The sequence below is a fragment of the Salmo trutta genome, chromosome 26 (genome assembly GCF_901001165.1).
Source record: "Salmo trutta chromosome 26, fSalTru1.1, whole genome shotgun sequence".
Classification (NCBI taxonomy): domain Eukaryota; kingdom Metazoa; phylum Chordata; class Actinopteri; order Salmoniformes; family Salmonidae; genus Salmo; species Salmo trutta.
In genome coordinates, this window is record NC_042982.1 from 4,220,790 (window position 1) to 4,244,462 (window position 23,673).

At 41.9% G+C, this 23,673-nt stretch overlaps 1 protein-coding gene across 1 annotated transcript in view; it reads left to right on the forward strand.

Annotated features, from left to right (window-relative positions):
• si:dkey-103g5.4 (uncharacterized) overlaps positions 1-21,806 on the forward strand; it is a 53,028-nt gene extending 31,222 nt beyond the window's left edge. Inside the window, exons 24-33 of the mRNA XM_029714441.1 lie at positions 195-384; positions 480-554; positions 780-941; positions 1,049-1,108; positions 1,459-1,575; positions 3,351-3,502; positions 3,700-3,786; positions 4,059-4,205; positions 20,291-20,452; positions 20,679-21,806. Of these exons, the coding sequence (XP_029570301.1) occupies positions 195-384; positions 480-554; positions 780-941; positions 1,049-1,108; positions 1,459-1,575; positions 3,351-3,502; positions 3,700-3,786; positions 4,059-4,205; positions 20,291-20,452; positions 20,679-20,837 (1,311 nt within the window). The 3' untranslated portion in view covers positions 20,838-21,806. The remainder of the gene's footprint in view (positions 1-194; positions 385-479; positions 555-779; positions 942-1,048; positions 1,109-1,458; positions 1,576-3,350; positions 3,503-3,699; positions 3,787-4,058; positions 4,206-20,290; positions 20,453-20,678) is intronic.
• The last annotated feature ends 1,867 nt before the right edge of the window (positions 21,807-23,673 follow it).

The window sequence follows — 23,673 nt, forward strand, 5'->3', positions numbered from 1 at the left end:
CAATACCTTTGGTATTGTGGGGACTATGTACAAAAAGTGCTGTAATTTCTTTGACCTAATAGTCATTGTATAATTTCACAAACAATTGTTCAGGTTCCCAATACTTTTGGAGCTCACTGCATATTTGTTATTGAATGAACTATCCCTTTAATATAGTCGACTAGTGTTGCCAATGAGCGTATCTTTCTATCCAGTCTGTGTTATCAGGTTCCTTCTGGTACAAGGAGTTTGGGCTGGCCAGGCTGATGGTCCCCAGTAACCCTCTAAAGGTGGTGTCATTGACCCAGCAGAAAGCTGTGCCTCTCCTGGAGCGACTCATTCAGCTACTGGAGGAGAACAAACAGCCAAGTCTCTCCCCGAGCACCTACCGCCAGCGCATCTCTGGTACCTCAGCAAGCATTACGTTGCATTTTTCAGTCTTGTTTTTTTCTGATAAGAATGTTGTTTATATAGCTTTTTTGTCAAATGTGTGTTTGTAGGTTTGTCAACAAAACAGACGTTTGGATTGGAGACATGTTCTCGTGCATGGACAGAGTCCGTGCCTGTGGTTAAAGGTAGGCGCAATAGACAGTGGTCCTAGTGGTTCAGATGGCTCGGTTGGTTGGAGCATGGTACTGGCGACACTAGTGTTGTGGGTTGTCACAGATAGACTTAGACTCTGCTAAATGATCACACTGTTCTATGTGATAGAACCATTCTACTGCGGTTGCTCGTTGTTCATAACACTGCCTTATCTAGTAAAAAGGGATCTATTTTTGATGAGTTACTGTTGTTAACAGTGAGAGATATCTATGAAGGAATCTCCACCCAGTCTCTGAGAGAACCAATGAAGGCTCAGCCTCAGGACCAGGATTCTAAGGGCCCCAGTGTCCCCCAGCCCAGTCCTACTCATTCACAGACAGCTCACAGAAAAACTGCAATCTCTGACATACACTCACAAGGTAAGATTAATTGATTAATGATTTAATAAATTAATTACCTTTACTTCATCATAGGCTCTGCTGATCATATTTATGAAGAGTCCTAATGATGTCCCATTCCTTCACAGAGGGCCAGCCTATGAAAGAATCTGTTCAGCAGTCACATGTCTGTGTCCCCACACTGTCAGGTAAAGAACAACATTGAAATGTGCTCTTTATTACAAAATAAAGATTTAACAAGACTATTCTTTTGTTTTCACTATAACTGTGTGCAGAGAAATTGTAATCTCATCTCGTTTCAATTCTACTCAAGTGCTTTGACTATGTCTCCACCTTGTGGGTAACACATTGACTACATATAGTGTTTGGACGAATTTCAGAACTTCTCAAACAAGATCACAAGGATGACTTGTTGTAAAAGTAGCTCTGAGATAAGTTATGAGTGTCTCATAATGGCATGTAAATGTTTATGTGTGACCTGCTCTATGTGTACAGTGTGTGTGTACGGTATAAGTCTGTGATGATGTTTCCCATACAGAGGTGGAGTGGGATAAACTGCTGGAGCTCTCCCCACTCTTCCAGCTGCTAAAGGGTGTGGAGAGGAAGCTGAGGGGCCCAGCGCGAGATGCAGGGCTCCTGAGGGGGGAGCTCGACGGTGGGTTACGCAATAGCCTGTAGAGTAAAACGCAGATTACAAACGTCCTGTGATGTGTTTGCGCCAAGAATTGTAGAGATTAAAGAGGACCCTGACACACACGATTGCTCCACCACGTACCACAATATATAATAACCGAACAATACACAATAACAAACCGAACAATGTTTATTTTTATATGTACTTCTCTTGTGGCAAACCTTTAGTCACCAAATAGTTTGTACCAAAATCAATAACCAAACCCCCCAAAGAGGAAGTAAAGGATGACATTGGCATGGAGAAAGATCTGAGTAAGAACATAGTGTACCACCTCTTTGAACTAAAAGGCTTTGTGAGGGACTCTTTCAGCCAGTCCTTGTTCAACACAAATGCAATTTGACACGGTAGTAGTTAATATTTGAGACCAACTCTGACGTTCAATAAGGAATCATTAAGAAGACTATTTCAGAAACAGTAAAAGTCTAAACAGAGAAACGGGACAGGAAGGAAGGCAGTTGGGAGATTAGAGATTAGATATAATTTTTGTGAGGAGCACTTTGAAACAAACTGTCATGGTATGCACTATACAAATAACGTAATTCTTAGATAAGGATTACCATCCACAGTGTTGGGAAGTAGTGAACTACATGTATTTCAACTAGTAATTTAACTACATTTTGCAGTATCTTGCTGGTATTTGAACTAACTTCAACTTAGTTAATTACTTTTTTTCCCATGTTGCGGTGTAGCTAACTACTGGAGCTATGTAATAATTGTCTTTCTTTTTCGCCATCAGGCCTGCGTTATTCTCACTTGAATCATTGTTTTTGTGATTAATAAGCTAAATTACACATTACAGTATGTTACCATTTGACCCCAAAGTGATCTGTTCTTGGAATTTGTAGTCTGATGATTTACATATGATCATTTTTCACTAAGTACTGTAGTTTAGATGAAGTGAACTACTTTCTGAAAGTAACTTTAGTTAAGTAAAGTATACTTTTTGTTTAAGGGTAGCATTAGCGTAGCTTAACTTCTTCCAGTGTGAAGTAATTGGTAGCTTGGTAAACTATATTTTCAGAGTAGCTTCCCTAACACTGACCATCCATCATAATCAAATCACCCCACCATCACGGGAAAAAAGCAGCTAAGATGGCTGACATATAACACCACAGCTGCTTCTTATCCTCCGAGGTTTCGCAACACCGGGAGTCATAATTCCCCTCCCTTTGGCCCTCGTTGTTTACATTTACATTTGAGTCATTTGGCAGACTCTCTTATCCAGAGCGACTTACAGTTGGGGCATTCATCTTAAGATCGCTATGTGAGACAAGGTGAGAAAACCATAGAAAATACATAGAATTCATAATAATATGATTTGTTTCAGTCTGACTCTGAAATTAGTCACAAAATTACACAACCAAAATGCAACTAAAAGGCCAAAACCGGACCACTTGTTCAGGGAAAATCTCTACCAGCTGTGGTTGTGAAGGAACTAGAAAAAGATCTGAATCAAAGTGAAAACAAGCAAAAGACAAAAGTAAAAAAGACAAAATAGCCGTTGCCAAAAATACAATCCCCTGTTAACGACTGCTTTGGTGCTTTGATAATTATTACCAAATGTCACACCCACAACACTCAATACAACTTTACTTGACCTAAAATGTATGCTTTCAATTGTGATAATACACAGCCTTTTTAGAGTTCCGAGACTACTTGTGCTACGTGAAGTGTGAATTGATAACCCAGCAAGCAGAAATGGGCAACTGGATTTATAGATTCTTTCTGTATTTCAGGCAGAGCGAGCTCTTTTATTGACTATCTGGATGCACAGTGGGAGTGTGAAGGAGAGCTGCTCCTTCTTGACACAGATTGTCTTAATCCCAGAGAGTTCCTGGTCTACCACCATGGGCTATTCCTACTGCAAACACTACATACTCTCGAACTGGTTAGTCACTCACTTTCTCTCCCACATACTGAGAGAGGTTTGTGAAGGAGTCATAGTTCAAAGCATTGTTTAACTCGTCTTTCCTATCAAAAGGAGATGAATTAATCACATGTGGTCTTTACTGTCTGTCTAAAAGTATTTTTCTTTGTCAGTGTGAATGTTCTTAGCACCAATTGTTAATACTATTACTTCCATAGACTCCAGCAGTGTCACTCCAGATAGCAACTAGTCTTCCATCCAATAACTACAAATACAATGCCTTCCGAAATTCCTTCTTTTATCAGGTGATGTCCCAATTTCCGCTGTGTGTGCATGAGCTAGAGAGAGAGGGAGGGAGGGAGGGATGAAGGGATGGAGAGAGACTACATTTCTATTTTGGAATAAAATATGCATTGGGGAACCGTGTGCATGTTGACACGATAATCAACATCAATAAAATCTATTTCCCTTTAGGATTGAATGACAGCTCTGAATCTTGCAGTTTAGCATCTGATGTTTGTGATGTTAACATCTGTGCCACATCTGTTTGCTACTAACTGATGTCGTGTGTTGGTAGGAGGCTGAGAAGACGGTGTTTGTGCGTCGCCAGAGACTGCAGTCAGTGGGAGGATTCTCTCTGCTCCTCTTGCACTGTCTGTCACATGTCGCTGTTGGGGACATGACCGTCGACTCAAGTCCTGCCTTCCAACGGGCTTTCTTCAAGGTGCTGCCAAACTCTGTCTGCGTCCCAGAAAGCAACCTATTTCCAACATAGTGCACTACTTATGACCAGAGCCGTATGGGCCCTGGTCAAAAAGAGTTCATTATATTAGGGAATAGGGTGTCATTTGAGACGCAACCTCTGTCATATCCCAAAAAACTGTCTGGAGATGACATAATGTCTTTGTTTGTGTGTGACAAGTGTGACTGTATCGTGAACAGGGTTGGGTAGTAACGGATAACCTGTAACAGGGATTAGGTAATCACATTACAAAAATTAAATAACTGTAATCAGCCCCAATTTACATTTTAAAACATGTATTTAGATTTCCGTTACATTCTTAAACACAACTGAATATATTTTGCATGACTTCTAATGTCAAGATGTGAGCTGCAGGTGTTTGCCTCAAACATACGGAAATGGCAGATGTTTGAAAGCTGTGCTGAGCCACACTGCTCAGAAGGGACCTTTCAGTGTGAATGGAAGCTGTTCCTGTCTGTTTTAATCTATCTATTTTGAAATCTCAAAAACTGCTTAGTTGCTTTCCACAGAATTGTTTTCTCCCCTAAAAAAGTCAGCCCGCCACATACTGAGAACTGAATCCTCGCAGAATTTATGTGATTCTTTGTGTCAAAAGGATCTCTAGTTTCAGTGGAAACACTACAACTTTATTGTCCATTAGTATGTGGACACCCCTTGAAAATAGTGGATTCGGCAATTTCAGCCACATCTGTTGCTGACAGGTGTATAAAATTGAGCACACAGCCATGCAATCTCCATAGACAAACATTGGTAGTAGAATGGCCATACTGAAGAGCTCAGTGACTTTCAACGTGGCACTGTCATAGGATGCCACCTTTCCAGTTCGTCAAATTTCTGCCCTGCTTGGGCTGCCCCGGTCAACTAGAAGTGCTGTTATTGTGACGTGGAAACGTCTAGGAGTAACACCGGCACAGCCGCAAAGTGGTAGGCCACACAAGCTCACAGAACAGGAATGCAGAGTGTAAAAATAGTCTGTCCTCGGTTGCAACACTCACTACCAAGTTCCAAACTGCCTCTGAAAGCAACATCAGCACAAGAACTGTTAGTCGGGAGCTTCATGAAAGGGACTTCCATGGCCGAGCAGCTTTACACAAGCCTATGATCACCATGAGCAATGGAGTGGTGTAAATCTCTTCGCTATTGGACTCTGGAGCAGTTAAAAGGTGTTCTCTCGAGAATGGAATCACGCTTCACCATCTGGCAGTCCGACAGATGAATCTGGGTTTGGCGGATGCCCCAATGCATAGCGCCAACTGTAAAGTTTGGTGGAGGAGGAATAATGGTCTGCAGCTGTTTTTCATGGTTCGGGCTAGATCCCTTAGTGTCAGTGAAGGGCAATCTTAATGCTACAGCATACAATGACATTCTAGACGATTCTGTGCTTCCAACTTTGTGGCAACAGTTTGGGGAAGGCCCTTTACTGTTTCAGCATGACAATTCCCCCGTGCACAAAGCGAGGTCCATACAGAAATGGTTTGTAAAGATCGGTGTGTAAGAACTTGACTGGCCTGCACAGAGCCTTGACCTCAACCCCACCTGTAGGATGAATTGGCAAGCCGAATGTAAACCAGGCCTAATCGTCCAACATCAGTGCCCGACCTCACTAATGCTCTTGTGGCTGAATGGAAGCAAGTCCCCGCAGTAATGTTCCAACATGTAGGGGAAAGCCTTCCCAGAACAGTGGTGGCTGATATAGTAGCAAAGGGAATCAACTCCCTATTAATGCCCATGATTTGGGATTTTGGTCATATAGTCTACCTTTGTGCGATTGTAATCTGTCACCGTCTCCGGTTTCTTCTTCTGGTCAATGCCAATGGCAACAGTGGGATGCATGGTGCTGAGGACCATGCAGCTCCCATCTGTTTGTTCACTCTTCCGAGCAGGTCTTCTTTATGAATCAACTTGGCTGCCAGGGAAATTGATGTAAAGAAGTTGTCCATAGACACATTTCTGCCTTTGCCTATGTAAGGCTCCACAAGTCTCAAAACCACAGTCTCAGACCGTCGCTCACCCGCTGGCCTGGTTTAATCTTTCCCCAGATATGGAAAGCCATTGAGCAAGTACTTGGTTTTGGCATAACCATAACTTAAATACACATTTGTCTGGTTTGTTGGCCATGTATTGGGTAAAACGGCACAAGCTTTGGTTGGGAACAGTTGCTCATCAACAGTTATGTTCTCTCCTGGCTTGTAACAAGTAATGCAATTCTTTACAGAACTTGTCCAGATGTCTGAGAGCGGCGAACCTGTCTGTCTGCACACATATTGGTCTTGTCTCCTTGTCATCAAAACTAGAATAATCTCTCTAGTCCCGTTTATACCTGCGGCTAGCATGCGTCCTTTGTCCTGATCTTGTCCATATTCTGATTGTGCCCACGTATAAACCGTTGCATCTACACATGGTATTAAAATGTCTCTTACCCATCCACCGTGTCCGCACTGTGATCAAATTTCCCTGTATGCAAATCATTTGACAGATATAGTTTTTCAAAATAATATTCAAATCAAATTTTATTGGTCACATACACAGGGTTAGCAGATGTTAATGCGAGTGTTGCGAAATGCTTGTGCTTCTAGTTCCGACTATGCAGTAATATCTAACAAGTAATCTAACAAATTCACAACAACTACCTTACACACACAAATACAGACATGTAAAGGGATGAATATGAATATGTACATATGAATATATGGATGAGCGATGGTATGCGTTATAGGCAAGATGCAGTAGATGGTGTAGAATACAGTATATACATATGAGATGAGTGATGTAGGATATGTGAACATTATTAAAGTGGCGTTATTTAAAGTGACACGTCAGAAAGTCCAGGACCCAGTTGCACAGGGCGGGGTCAAGACCCAGGGTCTCGAGCTTAATGACGAGTCTGGAGGGTACTATGGTGTTAAATGCTGAGCTGTAGTCAATAAACAGCATTCTTACATAGGTATTCCTCTTGTCCAGATGGGATAGGGCAGTGTGCAGTATGATGGCAATTGCATCATCAGTGGACCTATTGGAGCGGTAAGCAATTGGAGTGCGTCTAGGGTATCAGGTAAGATGGAGGTGATATGATCCTTGACTAGTCTCTCAAAGCAGAATTGATGACAGAATTGAGTGCAATGGGGCAATAGTCATTTAGTTTAGTAACCTTAGCTTTCTTGGGGACATCAGACTGGGATAGGTTGAATATGTCCATCAACACACCAGCCAGGACGCAGCTAGGGATGCCATCTGGGCCGGCAGTCTTACGGGGTTTAACAATTTATTTTTACATTTTAGTCATTTAGCAGACACTCTTATCCAAAGCGACTTACAGTAGTGAATGCATACATTTTTTATTTTTTGTACTGGTCCCCCGTGGGAATCGAACCCACAACCCTGGCGTTGCAAACACCGTGCTCTACCAACTGAGCCACACGGGACCTAACACGATTTAAATGTTTTACTCATGTTGGCCACGGAGAACGAGAGCCCACAGGCTTTGGTAGCGGGCCGTGTCAGTGGCACTGTATTGTCCTCAAAGTGAGCAAAGAAGTTGTTTAATTTGTCTGGGATTGATTGTAGACCCTGCCACATACGTCTCGTGTTTGAGCCGTTGAATTGTGACTGTATATTGTCTCTATACTGACCCTTTGCTTGTTTGATTGCCTTGCGGAGGGAATAGCTGCACTGCTTGTATTCAGGTCATGTTTCTGGTCACCTGCCATGATTAAAAGCGGTGGTTTGCGCTTTCAGTTTTGTGCAAATGCTGCCATCAATCTACGGTTTCTGGTTAGGGAAGGTTTTAATAGTCACAGAGGGTACGACATCACTTGCTAATAAACTCGCTCACCGAGTCAGCGTATTCCTCAATGTTGTTGTCTGCGGCTATCCGGAACATATCCCAGTCCACGTGATCGAAGCAATCTTGAAGCGTGGAATCCGATTGGTCAGACCAGCGTTGTATTGACCTGAGCACGGGCGTTTCTTGTTTTAGTTACTGTCTATAGGCTGGGAGCAACAAAATGGAGTCATGGTCAGACTTGCCGAAGGCAGGGCGGGGGACTGTTTTGTATGCATCGCGGAAGTTTGAGTGGCAATGATCCAGAATACTACCAGCTCGTGTCGCGCATTCGATATGCTGATAGAATTTAGGAAGTATTGTTCTTAGGTTAGCTTTGTTAAAATCCCCATCTACAATTTATGCAGCCTCAGGATGGGGGGGGGGGGGGGGGGGTATACACGGCTGTGACTATAATCGAAGGGAGATCTCTTGGAAGATAATGCGGACGGCATTTGATTGTAAGGAATTCTAGGTCAGGTGAACAAAAGGACTTGAGTTCCTGTATGTTGTTGTGATTACACTTTGAGTCGTTAATCATAAGGCATACACCCTGCACTTCTTCTTACCAGATAGATGTTTGTTTCTGTCAGCGCGATGCATGAAGAAACCGGGTGGCTGTTCCGACTCTAACAACATATCCCAAGTGAGCCATGTTTCCGTGAAACAGAGAATGTTACAATCTCTGATGTCTCTCTGGGAGGCAACTTGTGTCCTAATTTCGTCCACCTTGATATCTAGAGAACAGGACATTGGCGAGTAATATGCTCGGAAGTGGTGGATGGTGTGCTCGCCTTCTGAGTCAGACCAGTAGGCCGCTCCGTCTGCCTCTCCTGCGGCGACTGCGTTGTTTTGGGTCGGCCTCTGGGATAAGATCGCATGACCAGGGTGGAGGTCCGAACAAAGGATCTGCTTCGGGAAAGACGCATTCCTGGTCGTAATGATGGTAAGTTCGCTTTTATATCCCTGAATGTAATAACACTTGAGATTTTCTGGGTTAACAATGTTAGAAATAATACATAAAAAACAAATAACTGCATAGTTTTCTAAGGACCTGAAGTGAGGTGACCATCTCTGTCGGCGCCATTTTCCATGGGATGCATATTCATCAATGTATTTTAAGACAAATATTGATGCCATAAGTCAATGGTGCCACCTGTGATTTCATTTGGAGGGCAGGATAATTATGATTTACATGGTTTCACTGTCCAGATCCATGTACACTTGTAAGATATCCAGACACAATGCATCCCTGACTACCTCTGGAGGTGGTCAGGAAGATCAGATCACAATTTGTCTTTTAATTGTCTACACCTGTCCAAACTTCTGGGCACAATGCATCCCTGACTACCTCTGTAGGTGGTCAGTAAGATCTGATCACAATCAGATCACAATGTGTCTTTTAATCGTCTACACCTGTCAAAAATTCTGGGCACAATCAGAATGTGGACAAGAACAGGGCAAAGGAAGCAGGTTAGGACCAGGTATAAACAGGGCTTCTGAAGCGGTTGCACACCTATCAGACAAAAATGACTCCACAGCCCTGCTTTTTCCGCCGTATGCCCCACAGATATACAAGAGTGCAATAAAGGCATGTCCCACCCACATACTGTTTACTTTCCTGTGCGCATGAGTGACAGTGCAATCTCTGATGTGCTACAACATCTGAATGTCACATAAGCAAAGACATCTGTGGAGTGCGCTGGCAATTTGTCTCTTTGCGTGAGGTGTAGAGCCTGCTCTCTCTGTGAGAATATTCCGGAAAAGCCGCCTTCCTGTTGCGTTCTGGTCACTCTTTCTACCCAAACCATGCCATCCCTCCCAGACTTCTGTTTCCACCGTGGCAGTTGGGATTACCGTCTCAGTTGGCAAAACTCAGGTACCGGAGGCGGAGGCTTGAAGTCAACATCAGAATCAGGTGAAGACTCTTCATCAGCAATGCTGCTTTCAAGCTCAATATCCGATCTCCATCCGACTCCAGCTCATCTAAATTCTTTGTCCATTTGTTTGTTTGGGATTGCCATTGTGAGCAACCCACGCTGTATGTTTTATTCAGCGTTGGGGGCGCGTGAGAGTTAAGATACTCTTCAAAGAGGTAGGGTTTCAGACATCTTCGAAAGATGGGCAGGGACTCCGCTGTCCTGACTTTAGTGGGAGCTTGTTCCACCATTGGGGTGCCAGGACACAGAAAATTGGCATACACAAATTGGCCTGAAACTAATCCAAGGCCACAATGACAATCACAGTTACTGAGCAATCAGACAGTTCAAACAGCAGTGATTAACTAGGCTACTAGGGAAAAGACAGCACTTAATTTCAATGGGCCTAACAACACCAACTGCTACTTATTGAATCAAAAAATATACTTGCTGCTCTTGTAAGAGTTCATCACCTTTCAAACTATAGATGACACACTAAGACTGGGGCCAAGTAAGGTTCCTTAAATAGTCAGGGAAGACAGGCAAGGCCACTCTCTCTTAAAGCAATTATACAAATAGTCCACAACGACAGTTACATTTCGAACAAACTTAGTTCTCTGTCTGTTGTAAAAGTAGGCTATTGCAAACATAAGCACAACATAAAGAGGTTGTCTAGCAATTTTATGTTATTTTTTCAGGAAGGGAGTTACACGCAGGTATTTAGATGCAGCTACAGTATGTAGCCTGCACAGCATATCAAACAAGCAAGACACAGACAGGCAATCAACAACGATGTAATGTTATTTTTTTCTTCATCATTGCAAACATTGGCTAAACAGGAGGCTATATCGCACCATAATCATCACACAAAACACTAATTGTTTTGCCCCAACACAATGTGTAGACTGCGTCTTGCTTGTGCCTACGGCGTTATCCGTTACCACAGACATAGTCGTAGCCTTCATATATATTTTTTTAATGTTCATTCAAATCGCAGCTGTTCAGAAATATGAGGCACAGACATAGGCTACATCATCATATTGATCAAATTGGTTGAGGGTTCAGAAGAGGGTGAGTAAAGAGCGATATTTGAATGTGTGTGTAAAATAACATATGCGCAGAACGTGATTTGGATCCTTAGATTTTAGAAAGACGTTTCCAGGCTGGGTGGGTTCTAGTGTTAATGCTGTGGGACATTATGTGTGCCAACTAAGTTTTTTTTGGCATAGAAGTTGTACAGCCACCTAAGAGAGGAGGTGATAGAGAGAAATTGCTGTTGCAGAGAGGCATATTATATCCGTGCACTACAAACAGAGCCCTAGAGGCCTGAATGAAACATTTCTGTTAGGTTACTTCCTGTGAGCAACAGGTGTGCATTTCTTTTTTTGTAAAAAAACAAGTAAAACAATATACAAAACAGTATATAAATTATTTGTGTAAATAAGGATTGTGAAAAAGAAAGAAGCAGTACTACATTGTGACGTCATCTACGGTGCCTTCAGAAAGTATTCATACCCCTTCACTTATTCCACATTTTATTGTGTTACAGCCTGAATTCAAAATGGATTCAATAAAAAAAATCTCACCCATCAACACACAATACCCCATTATGACAAAGTGAAAACATGTGTTTAAACATTTTTGAAAATGTATTGAAAATAAAACACAGAAATATCTAATTGACATAAGTATTCACATGTCATGACATGTTAGAAACACCTTTGGCAGTGATTACAGCTGTGAATCTTTCTGGGTAACTCTCTAAGAGCTTTGCACACCTGGATTGTACACTATTTTTGTACATTATTATTTTTTAAATTCTTCAAGCTCTGTCAAGTTGGTTGTTGATCATTGCTAGATAGCCATTTTCAAGTCTTGCCAAAGTGGATTTAATTCAAAACTGTAACTAAGCCACTCAGGAACATTCAACATGGTCTTGGTATGCAACTCCAATATATATTTGATCTTGTGTTTTAGGTTATTGTCCTGCTGAAAGGTGAATTTGTCTCCCAGTGTCAGTTGGAAAGCAAACTGAACCAAGTTGTCCTCTAAGAATTTGACTGTGCTTAGCTCTATTACGTTTATTTTTATCCCCAGAAAACTCCATAGTCCTTGCCGATAACAAGCATACCCATAACATGATGCAGCCATCACTATTCTTGATAGTATGAATAGTGGTACTCAGTGATGTGTTGTGTTGGATTTGCCCCAAAGATAATGCTTTGTATTCTGGATTTTTTTTGCAGGTTTACTTTAGTGCATTATTGCAAACAAGATGCTAGTTTTGAAATATTTTCATTCTGTACAGGCTTCCTTGCGAAATGAACTGCCATTTAGGTTAGTATTGTGGAGTAACTACAATGTTGTTGATCCATCCTCAGTTTTCCCATATCACAGCCATTAAACTCTTTTTTTTGAAAGTCACCATTGGCTTCATGGTGAAATCCCCTTCCTCTCCGGCAACTGAGTTACAAAGGACACCTGTATCGTTGTAGTGACTGGGTGTATTGATACACCATCCAAAGTGTAATTATTTTATCAATAGGTGTCCTTCTTTGCAAGGCATTGGAAAACCTCCCTGTTCTTTGTGGTTCAAGCTGTGCTTCAAAATCACTGCTCGCTTGAGGGACCTTACAGATAATTTTATTTGTGTGTTACAGAGATGAGGTAGTCATTCAGGACACTATTATTGCACACAGTGTGAGTCCATGAAACTTATTATGTGACTTGTTAAGCAAATTGTTACTCCTGAACTTATTTAGGCTTGTGTCTTTATAATCATTATGCGATGACGATTATTTGATCAAATCAATTAACTATGTGTAATTATTACAATGATTCAATTAATCCTGTAACAATTAACTCATTAGCAATCTTGGGGCATCACGGAAAAAGTTTATTTAACGAGTTACCGTTTTCCGAATTAACTCTTAAAGATATAAAGATCTCTTACATTTCAGTCATCAAACAGTCATTCATGAATTGTTACCTTCTATCAGTCTCATTCTGAATGTCGCAAAACTCTTGGATATCTGCACGAACTGTAGCATAAATTATGAATCAGCGATATACAAATTGGCTTATTTATTTACTAACTAACAAAATAATCACACAGAATTACATAAACACACAAACAGGATCCCTGGTGGACTAACCCGATATGATGCCTTGGTAGACAATGGAAAGGGGTGTGGACAGATAAAGAGCGGGAGAGACAGAGCGGGAAAGACAGAGCGGGAGAGACAGAGTGGGAGAGACAGAGCGGGAAAGACAGAGTGGGAGAGACAGAGTGGGAGAGACAGAGTGGGAAAGACAGAGTGGGAGAGACAGAGTGGGAGAGACAGAGTGGGAGAGACAGAGTGGGCTTATTGTACGTACATGTGAAAATACGCCCACCGTAAATATGGATATTTAGCACCCTAACAACCGCTCATTCGGATTTTGAAATGCAACACATATTTACGCTTGTATGTCTTTGTTGTCTTTTTGTTGAAATCGGCGGTCTGTCTGGGGAGTAATTCGACAGAAGTCTCGAAGTCTTTCGTAGTTGTAGCTTGTTCAGCGGGTTCTGTTCGTTAGAATAGAGTGGTGAGAGCAAATTGTTCTTTGTCTCTCGTTTTCGGTCGAGTTTACTAGACTATTGTACATGCACAGCTGCAGACTGTGAATGTGTAGTCTTGTAGTTTTCTTAACCATTTCAACGTGTACAGCTGGCACTGCACGTAACTGGTCTGTATTTAAATTGCCAACCATTTCAACATGTAGCCACAGCTTTATGGTCTAATGTGAATTGGGTCACGATGGGGGGGGGTATGCATTCTGGAAAAAGGGGTCGTTCCATGACGTTAACATAATGTCTGTGTTCACGTGGGTGTGGTCACTGACTGACTGGTTAAGACTTCAAATGAAAAACAATTCTCTCATTTAGAAGGCTAACATCACATTACATCTCACAAATAGCTTCATATTTAATTATATAAGTTCCTGAACATTTAGCTGTGAACCTGACAACTGTGAAATGTACACATTCAGAGATACAGTGACATTGTTATACCGGCCTTAATGAGATCCCAAAACAACAACTGATCTGACATAATTGTTCTTTAAGTACCCACGGACTCTTCCAACTGTTTGGATTACAGACATATTGTTTAATTATCCATACCTGGATGTCACAGTACTACAAAATCTCTCTCTGTTGTAACAAAGGGATTTTTAACTTCCCTTTTCATTGGGTGGGAGAAAGCGAGTTCCTGCTGGTATTTACAACCATCATAAAATTGCCAACTTCACCCCTTTCTCCCCCTCTGCCGGAGAGAGAAGGCGCTGAAGAGCAGACCCACTGTAAACCGATCCTTCAGATCTTCACAGAAGAGTCATGACACTTGCCATAACAAAGGGGTTGAATACTTATTGACTCAAGACATTTCAGCTTTTAATTGTTCTTCTTAATTTGTAAGCATTTCAAAAAACATAATTAATATTTGACATTATGGAGTGTAGGTTAGTGACCCATAATCTCAAATGAATCAATTTAAAATTCAGGCTGTAACACAACAAAATGTTGAAAAAGTCAAGGGGTGTGAATACTTTCTGAAGGCTGTGGGTAAATGCCTATTGTTCTCCAAATGCTGATGAAGGCTGTCGCCAAAACATGTCCGTTTGCTCTGACCTCTGCTGCTTAAAAACACATTTAAACTTGAAGAATGTTTCAGTGATTGTGGGTTTTCCCTTTTCCCCAGTATATATGCCTTTTGAACCTGGCACTCAAATACTTTTTGTTACTATAAACTCTTGAGTTAAGCACGCCAGTGGAGGCTCTAAAGTTATCCTTTTTATATAAAACATACTAAATATATTCACGTCACTAAATAATTTATTAAAACACATTGTTTTGCAATGAAGGTCTACAGTAGCCTCACCAGTACTGTAGGGTAGCACAATGGTGTAGCTGGATACAATTGCTTTCCGTTCTCCTCTTGGTGGGTACATTGACTTCAATACAAAACCTTAGAGGCTTGTGGTTCTCACTCCCTTCCATAGACTCGCACAGTAATTATGACAACTTCCGGAGGACGTCCTCCAACCTATCAGAGCTCTTGCAACATGAACTGACATGTTGTCCACCAAATCAAAGGATCAGAGAATGAATCTAGTACTGAAAGCATAAGCTACAGCTAGCTAGCACTGCAGTGCATAAATTGTGGTGAGTAGCTGACTCAAAGAGAGAGAAAGACAATAGTTGAACAGTTTAATTAATTAAAGAAGCGAGAGAGAGAGAGATTTCTTTTCACTTTCACTTACTTGGCTAGTGAATGCAGCTAGTTTAGCCAACTCAAACACCTGGCTCAAACTGGCTCAAACAGAGAGGGATGCTATGTTAGCTAGCTGGTTATGGCTATTCAACACTGGAACTCTTCCAAGCCAAGGTAAGCTTTTGGTTTTATTTGTTATTTGGTATTTTATTAGGATCCCCATTAGCTGTTGCAAAAGCAGCAGCTACTTTTCCTGGGATCCACACAAAACATGAAACATAATACAGAATGACATAATACAGAACATCAATAGATAAGAACAGCTCAAAGACAGAACTACATACATTTTTTACTTTTTGGGATAGGGGGCAGTATTCGGAAGTTTGGATGACTGAGATGCCCAAAGTAAACTGCCTGTTACTCAAGCCCAGAAGCTAGGATATGCATATGGTAGTATTGGATAGAAAACACTCTAAAGTTTCTAAAACTGTTAAAATAATGTCTGTGAGTATAACAGAACAGATTCGGCAGGCGAAACCCTGAGGACAATCCATCCAGGAAAAAGTTTTTTAAGGCAATTGACTTTCCAATGCTTTTCTATGGGAAAGCCGAATTATTAGGACCCAGATTCCTATGGCTTCCACTAGATGTCAACAGTCTAGAAATTGTTCAATGTTTTTTTTTAAATTAAGAAGTATTCATATTCTTTCTAAGTGTCACTCAGAAGGACTCTAGTATTATGGTGCGCGTGAATTTTCCACACTGTTGTGGAAAATCAGTACTGCGAGAGACTTGGTCATTTCTTATTTAATCTTATTTAATATTGATTAATTATTGCAATAATGAGGCTGGTCGACCACCCCACCCTTGAGTGTTGGACCAAGTAACCTAACCTTTACACAAATGCAGAGTACTATATATACAGTGGCTTGCGAAAGTATTCACCTTCCTTCACATTTTTCCTATTTTGTTGCCTTACAACCTGGACTTAAAATAGATTTTTTTGGCGGTTTGTATCATTTGATTTACACAACATGCCTACCATTTTGAAGATGCAAAATATTTTTTATTGTGAAACAAACAAGAAATAAGACAAAAAACTGAACTTGAGCGTGCATAACTATTCATCACCCCGCTCCTCCGCACACTCCACTGGCTTCCAGTTGAAGCTCGCATATGCTACAAGACCATGGTGCTTGCCTACGGAGCTGTGAGGGGAACGGCACCTCCGTACCTTCAGGCTCTGATCAGTCCCTACACCCAAAGAAGGGCACTGCGTTCATCCACCTCTGGCCTGCTCGCCTCCCTACCTCTGCGGAAGCACAATTCCCGCTCAGCCCAGTCAAAACTGTTCGCTGCTCTGGCACCCCAATGGTGGAACAAGCTCCCTCACGACGCCAGGACAGCGGAGTCAATCACCACCTTCCGGAGACGCCTGAAACCCCACCTCTTTAAATACCTGGGATAGGATTAAGTAATCCTTCTAACCCCCCCTACCCTCCCCCCAAAAAAGATATAGATGTACTATTGTAAAGTGGTTGTTCCACTGGATATCATAAGGTGAATGCACCAATTTATAAGTCGCTCTGGATAAGAGCGTCTGCTAAATGACGTATATATGTAAATGTATTCTTTTGCAGCAATTACAGTCTCTTTGTGTATGTCTCTATAAGCTTGTGTAACAGTGTAGGTTCCGTCCCTCTCTTCACCCCAACCTGGGCTCGAACCAGGGACCCTTGCACACATCAACAACTGACACCCACGAAGCATCGTTACCCATCGTGCCACAAAAGCCGCGGCCCTTGCAACGCAAGGGGAAACCCTACTTCAAGTCTCAGAGCGAGTGATGTCCCTGATTGAAATGCTATTAGCGCGCACCACCGCTAACTAACTAGCCATTTCACATCGGTTACACTCACCCCCCTTTTGACCTCCTCCTTTTCCGCAGCAACCAATGATCCAGGTCAACAGCATCAATGTAACAGTGTAGGTTCCGTCCCTCTCTTCGCCCCAACCTGGGCTTGAACCAGGGACCCTTGCACACATCAACAACTGACACCCATGAAGCATCGTTACCCATCGCGCCACAAAAGCCGCGGCCCTTGCAACGCAAGGGGAAACCCTACTTCAAGTCTCAGAGCGAGTGACGTCACTGATTGAAATGCTATTAGCGCGCACCACCGCTAACTAACTAGCCATTTCACATCGGTTACACTTGGCACATCTAGTCACTGGTATTTTTGCCCATTCTTAAAGGCAAAACTGCTCCAGCTCTTTCAAGTTGGATGGGTTCCGCTGGTGTACAGACATCTTTAAGTCATACCACAGATTCTCAATTGGATTGAGGTCTGGGCTTTGACTAGGCCATTCCAAGACATTTAAATGTTTCCCCTTAAACCAATCGAGTGTTGCTTTAACAGTATGCTCAGGGTCATTGTCCTGCTGGAAGGTGAACTTCAGTCTCAAATCTCTGGAAGACTGAAACAGGTTTCCCTCAAGAATTTCCCTGTATTAGCGCCATCGATCATTCCTTCAATTCTGACCAGTTTCTCAGTCCCTGCCGATGAAAAACATACCCACAGCATGATCCTGCCACCACCATGCTTCACTGTGGGGATGTTGTTCTCGGGGTGATGAGAAGTGTTGGGTTTGCGCCAGATATAGCATTTTCCTTGATGGCCAAAAAGCTCAATTTTAGTCTCATCTAACCAGAGTACCTTCTTCCATATGTTTGGGGAGTCTCCCACATGCCTTTTGGTGAACACCAAATGTGTTTGCTTATTTATTTATTTAAGCAATGGCTTTTTTCTGGTCCCTCTTCCGTAAAGCCCAGCTCTGTGGAGTGTACGGCTTAAAGCAGTTCTATGGACAGATACTTCAATCTCCGCTGTGGAGCTTTGCAGCTCCTTCAGGGTTATCTTTGGTCTCTTTGTTGCCTCTCTGGTTAATGCCCTCCTTGCCTGGTCCTTGAGTTTTAGTGGGTGGCCCTCTCTTGGCATGTTTGTTGTGGTGACATATTCTTTCCATTTTTAATAATGGATTTAATGGTTCTCTGTGTGATGTTCAGTTTCTGATATTTTTTTATCACCCAACTGTGATCTGTACTTCTCCACAACTTTGTCCCTGACCTGTTTGGAGAGCTGTTTGATTTTGAGACAATGAAGGATTGTTCTACTCCTAAGCTATCTCTAGTAAAACACATTCTTGTCTATGTAATGCAGTCTTTAACTCATTTGTCAGCTCAAGCCATCTCCAGTGACCATACGCCCAGATTAGCAGCAGGGATCTAGAGTGGAGCACATGAAAACACAGAATTAAACAGAACAGAAATGTCCTGTTTGTTAAGTATTAATTGCTAACTATTAATATAAACAAACCAGGTAAATAAGTAATTTTTCTATCACAGCACATAGCCTACATATCAATGCATACACACAAGCTATCTAGGTCAAATAGGGGAGAGGCGTTGTGCTGTGAGGTGTTGCTTTATCTGTTTTTTGAAAGCAGGTATGCTGTTTATTTGAGCAATATGAGATGATTATTAATTTATTGCCACATTGGCCCACCGGTGTAGCTGCTAAACTGCTGGCTGTACACTGTACTGCATGATTGTAACAGGTTTACTAATGCATTAGTTCTAGTAGCTAGCTATGTTGACAATGATGTTAATATGGTGACAACGATGTGGGCTGTGTTTTGCGGTTAACGGTTATGATATGAAGGTTTGGCTTCGAAAGGTTTTTTCGCTTGGTCACTGAAAGCTGATGTGTTGTGCACTGAAGTTCACAAGCGAAGGGGAAAAGGTGGAAGGAGGGGAGCATGTAGATGCGAGAACGAATACAAACAGCATGAACCCCTTTATTGTTGTGTGTGGCTGCTATGAAAGTGAACTGTGTTTGCATGTGATTAAGGGTGTATTCATTCCACCGATTCTGTTGAAAAAATGTTTCTTAAACGGAAGCAAACAGAAAAAAACAGGGATTAAAAATACCTACATTTGTCCAATAGAAACTCTTGTTTGCAACTGTTGGACTAATAATTACATCCTAGATCGCCTACTGTAGATGCAGGCAAGAGTGTGCAATGCAGTACTGAATGTGTCAATGTCTGTCACCTTGGTTACTCAAATTTATCCAGACCTGTCCACCTACGTTGTAAACTTTAATTTATAGGCTAGGTTGTAAGCAACCTGTCACAGGCGTCGTATTGAAGAGACCAAGGCGCAGCGTGTTGAGTGCTCATCTTTTACTTTTAATGAAAACACTTAATAAAGAAAAAACAAACGACAGCCAAACAGTTCTGTCAGGTATGCTAACAAACTAAACAGAAAGCAACCACCCACAAAACCCAAAGGAAAACAGGCTGCCTAAGTATGGCTTCCAATCAGAGACAACGAAAGACACCTGCCTCTGATTGGAAACCATACTCGGCCAAACATGGAAAACGAAACATAGAAAATAGAAAACTAGAACAAATTCCCCTAGAACCAAAAACCCCAAAACACACAAAACAACCCCCCTGCCACGCCCTGACCATACTACTATGGCAAATGACCCTTTTCACTGGTCAGGACGTGACACAACCTCATGATGGGTATAGGGAACATTTGAGCATCATGTAGTAGCCTAAACTTATTGATGTTACATTGAGCTGGGTGAATGGAATATGAATGACAGTCATCCAATATGCTGTAATAGAAATAAGACCATGCTCATCTTAAATGACGCCGACCGCCACAGGAGCACGCCAATTCCTCATTCTATTATAACAAGGCTTATAATATGTTATGATCATTATAAGGTTATTATAAGACATTATAGAGGGATTATACACACTCAAGACAATTAGATTTATCATAGTTTCATAATGCTCTATGACTGCATCTATAAGGTCCTACAGTATGAATATGTTTACAAGGATATCTAAGTCTTCATAAGAAGGTGCGTCAAGTAAAGTGATACCGCAAGTTATAATACTTTTTTAAAGACTAATTTGTGCGTATAAGAAGTTATAAAGCATTATATGTAATATGTTACTGTTTTTCTTTCTTAGCTGCTGCAAGCATGTCTGGGTGAGCTATTCCAGGCCCGACTACGGAGTTCCTCAATGGGTATGGAATGTGCTGCTCCACAGAGCTCCATGCCATGGGACTCCCACCCCACCTCCCTGCTGGAGGGGCTTCAGAGGCCCAGTCGGGGGCTCCTTTCACAGGAAGTACGTTCTTCCTCTCCGGGGAATCGACATTAGCACAATGTCTTGCTGGCGTTTCACCTCAACGATTATGATAGCTAGAAACAATAAAGAAACCATATATTTTGGTCTTTTAAAATAAAGTGATGCGGAGTTTATTTCTAAAGTATTCCACACGATGGTGATGGAAAACAACTGTCTTTGGCAATTATCATGTTCCATTCCTGTTTGGTGTCTTTTTCTTGAGCAGGAGGTGGAGGGACTCCTGCAGAAGCACAGGGAGGATTTGGTGTTCCTCCATGTTGAAAGGCTGTTGAGAGAGAAGAGTTTGGGGCTCCGAACCATGGAAGTGCGTCACAAAGCCCAGGAGGAAAATACTGATTCTCAACCAGGGGGGCCTATGACATGATTTAGGGGTCCCCGGATTTTGGGAAAGCATTTTAGTAAGCGTCGGAGTGGAAAATGTTGAGAGCCCATCACATACAGTACTGAGTACAATTAAGGATGGCTGATCTGCTTGGAAAAAACACAGTTGTGTATGAACTGGCAACTGATGAAAGACCAAAACTTTCTCCTTGGAAGTGTGACGGAGAGGTTTTTCATGCACACACACACACCTATCATTTTACAATTTGTATACAAACTGACCATGACGTCATAAAAAAGATCAGACTGACATCACTGCAATCAGGTTTACCCACTGGGACTAGAATGCTGGGAGGGTGGCACAGGAGGTGTCCTTCAACCCTTTGTGTGTTGAGATTATTTTTAGGATCATCAGTTGCTGTAGTCAGTTGCAGGCACAATCTGTGATATTTCCTGCTGTTCAATGGTCATATCAATGAATACCCATTGGTTCTTGAGGAATATAACTTATAAATGCCTTATGAACTTAGTATCATAATCCAAAATATAGGTTGCAATGGTCCATGTTTTTGCTTTTTTTTGTCATCTTAGTTTTTGTTATTAATTGTATAATTTAAAGAAATGTGTATGTTTAAAACTATCATATCAATCTTTTTGATAACCCTTGTATCCATAGCTGAGTGTATGAATTTGACAGTGGTTGAATTTCTTCAGTTCCACCTCCCTGCTTAAATGGCAGCGGCTGCTGTGGGGCTGAAACATTGTGGTGTTCAAATCTAGATTGTAGTAGAGGTTTTGAGTTTTAGAAAATTGGTATACACAGTATTGACACAGGACACTGTAGGAGGACAGATAAGTATTAAAAATGTTTCAAAAATCTAAGACTGATTTATCAACTTTTTGCAATGATCAGTCTGTACTTTTGATGTAAACCGTTATGCCTGTATTGCTTGTATCAACAATTCTATGTCTCAGAAGTGCTTGGAAGGAAATAAACAAAGACGATGAATTATGGCGGATTCATGTGTTTATTATTACATTTGACAGTCAGGAAGCTTCATATATTTTCTCAAACCAGCAACTGCAACATCCACAGTCAAGTTCTACCTAGATGTCTCTGAGCATGGAGCGCAAGAGCTGGTTAGTTAATTGCTTTCAAGGCATTTGTTAACACTGGGGCTCAGTTAGAGCACAGCTTGTCCTCATCAGGGTATTTCTGGGCTGGTGTGTTGTATGAAGTCGTAAAAAGGAATGCAAAGGGCAAAAGATGGTACAAAACCATATTCTCCTTTTTCACTCCCGAATAGTGAGTTTCAGTGCAACAACAATGATGAGCAACACAATCCCAACAACAAATCCAACGATATTGAGGATCTTGGCCATCCTGGACGCCTCTGCAGCCACTGTTGCCTCTCCAACTGCGTTTGCATTATCCGCCTTCAAACACACAATGGGGGATAATCAATGCATTATCCCACTTTCACTTAGATAACCATAGAATCCATCTCAAAAATCACACAAGCTATTCAATAGTTAATCAGCAGATGCGTTTGTAAATACCTTTATAATTGTTGAATAATTGTTTGAGTCTGAATTTTGGATATCTTACCCTGCATGAGCAAACTATTGCCGCAATTCCAATTGGGAGACAGCAGCATAAAGTGTTGAAAATAGACCATCCCAGGTAAGATGGCACTGTGGTGCAGGCTTGGGTTCCTTCCATTGTCTCTGTTTTTATGTAGTTGGACGTACTATAGTGAACCAAGTTGGAGCTGGAGCTGGCCTGTCCCAAATAAGTGATGGGGGTTGGGGAGCAACAGATCTTTATTGAGGGGGTGTGGACTGTGGGATGTTGTCACGGCTGTCGAAAGGATCGGACCAAAGTGCAGCGTGGTTGTAGTTCCACATTTTATTAAATCCGTAAAACTTTGCAATACATAAATAACTAAATTGACAAAACAAACCGTGATGCAGAGAGAAACAAACACTACTCAAAATATAATAACCCACAAAAACCCAGGAACAAAAAACCCTACTGTCACGACTGTCAAAAGGAGTGGACCAAAGCGCAGCATGGTAAGTGTTCATCGTTGAATTTATTTACCTCAGAACACTACAAACATGAGGAATAAACAATGAACACGACCATAACGTCTTGTAGGCTTAACAAACAGTACAAAAATAAGATCCCACAACTACAGGTGGGGAAAGGCTGCCTAAGTATGATTCCTCATCAGAGACAACGATAGACAGCTGCCTCTGATTAGGAACCATACTCGGCTCAAAACAAAGAAATAGACACCATAGAATGCCCACCCCACACCCTGACCTAACCAAATAGAGAAACAAACCATCTCTCTCAGGTCAGGGTGTGACACCTACTTAAATATGATCTCCAATTAGAGAAAACGAGGACCAGCTACCTCCAATTGGAGATCAACCCCCAAAAAACAACATAGAAATAGAAAAACTAGAACTAAAACATAGAAATAGAAAACCACCCAAAACACCCCCTGTCACGCCCTAACCTACTCTACCATAGAAAATAACCTCTTACTATGGTCAAGACATAACAGTACCCCCCCCCCAAAGGTGCAGACTCCGAATGCTACCAAACAAAACATAAACAAAAACAAAAGGGAGGGTTGGGTGGGTGGGTGGGTGGGTTACTCCTATCTATGGCGGCTCAAATGCAGTCCACGTAACCTTAACCTCCAGCAGAGGAGGCGGCTCCGGTTCGGGGCGTACTCCCGGCTCCACCCGCTGATCCTTCTGCTTTATTACCACCTGACCGTGGATCGTCGTCGAAAGAACCGGACTGTAGATCATTGCTGGAGGTTCTGGGCTGCAGGCCGCCACTGGAGGTTCTGGGCTGCAGA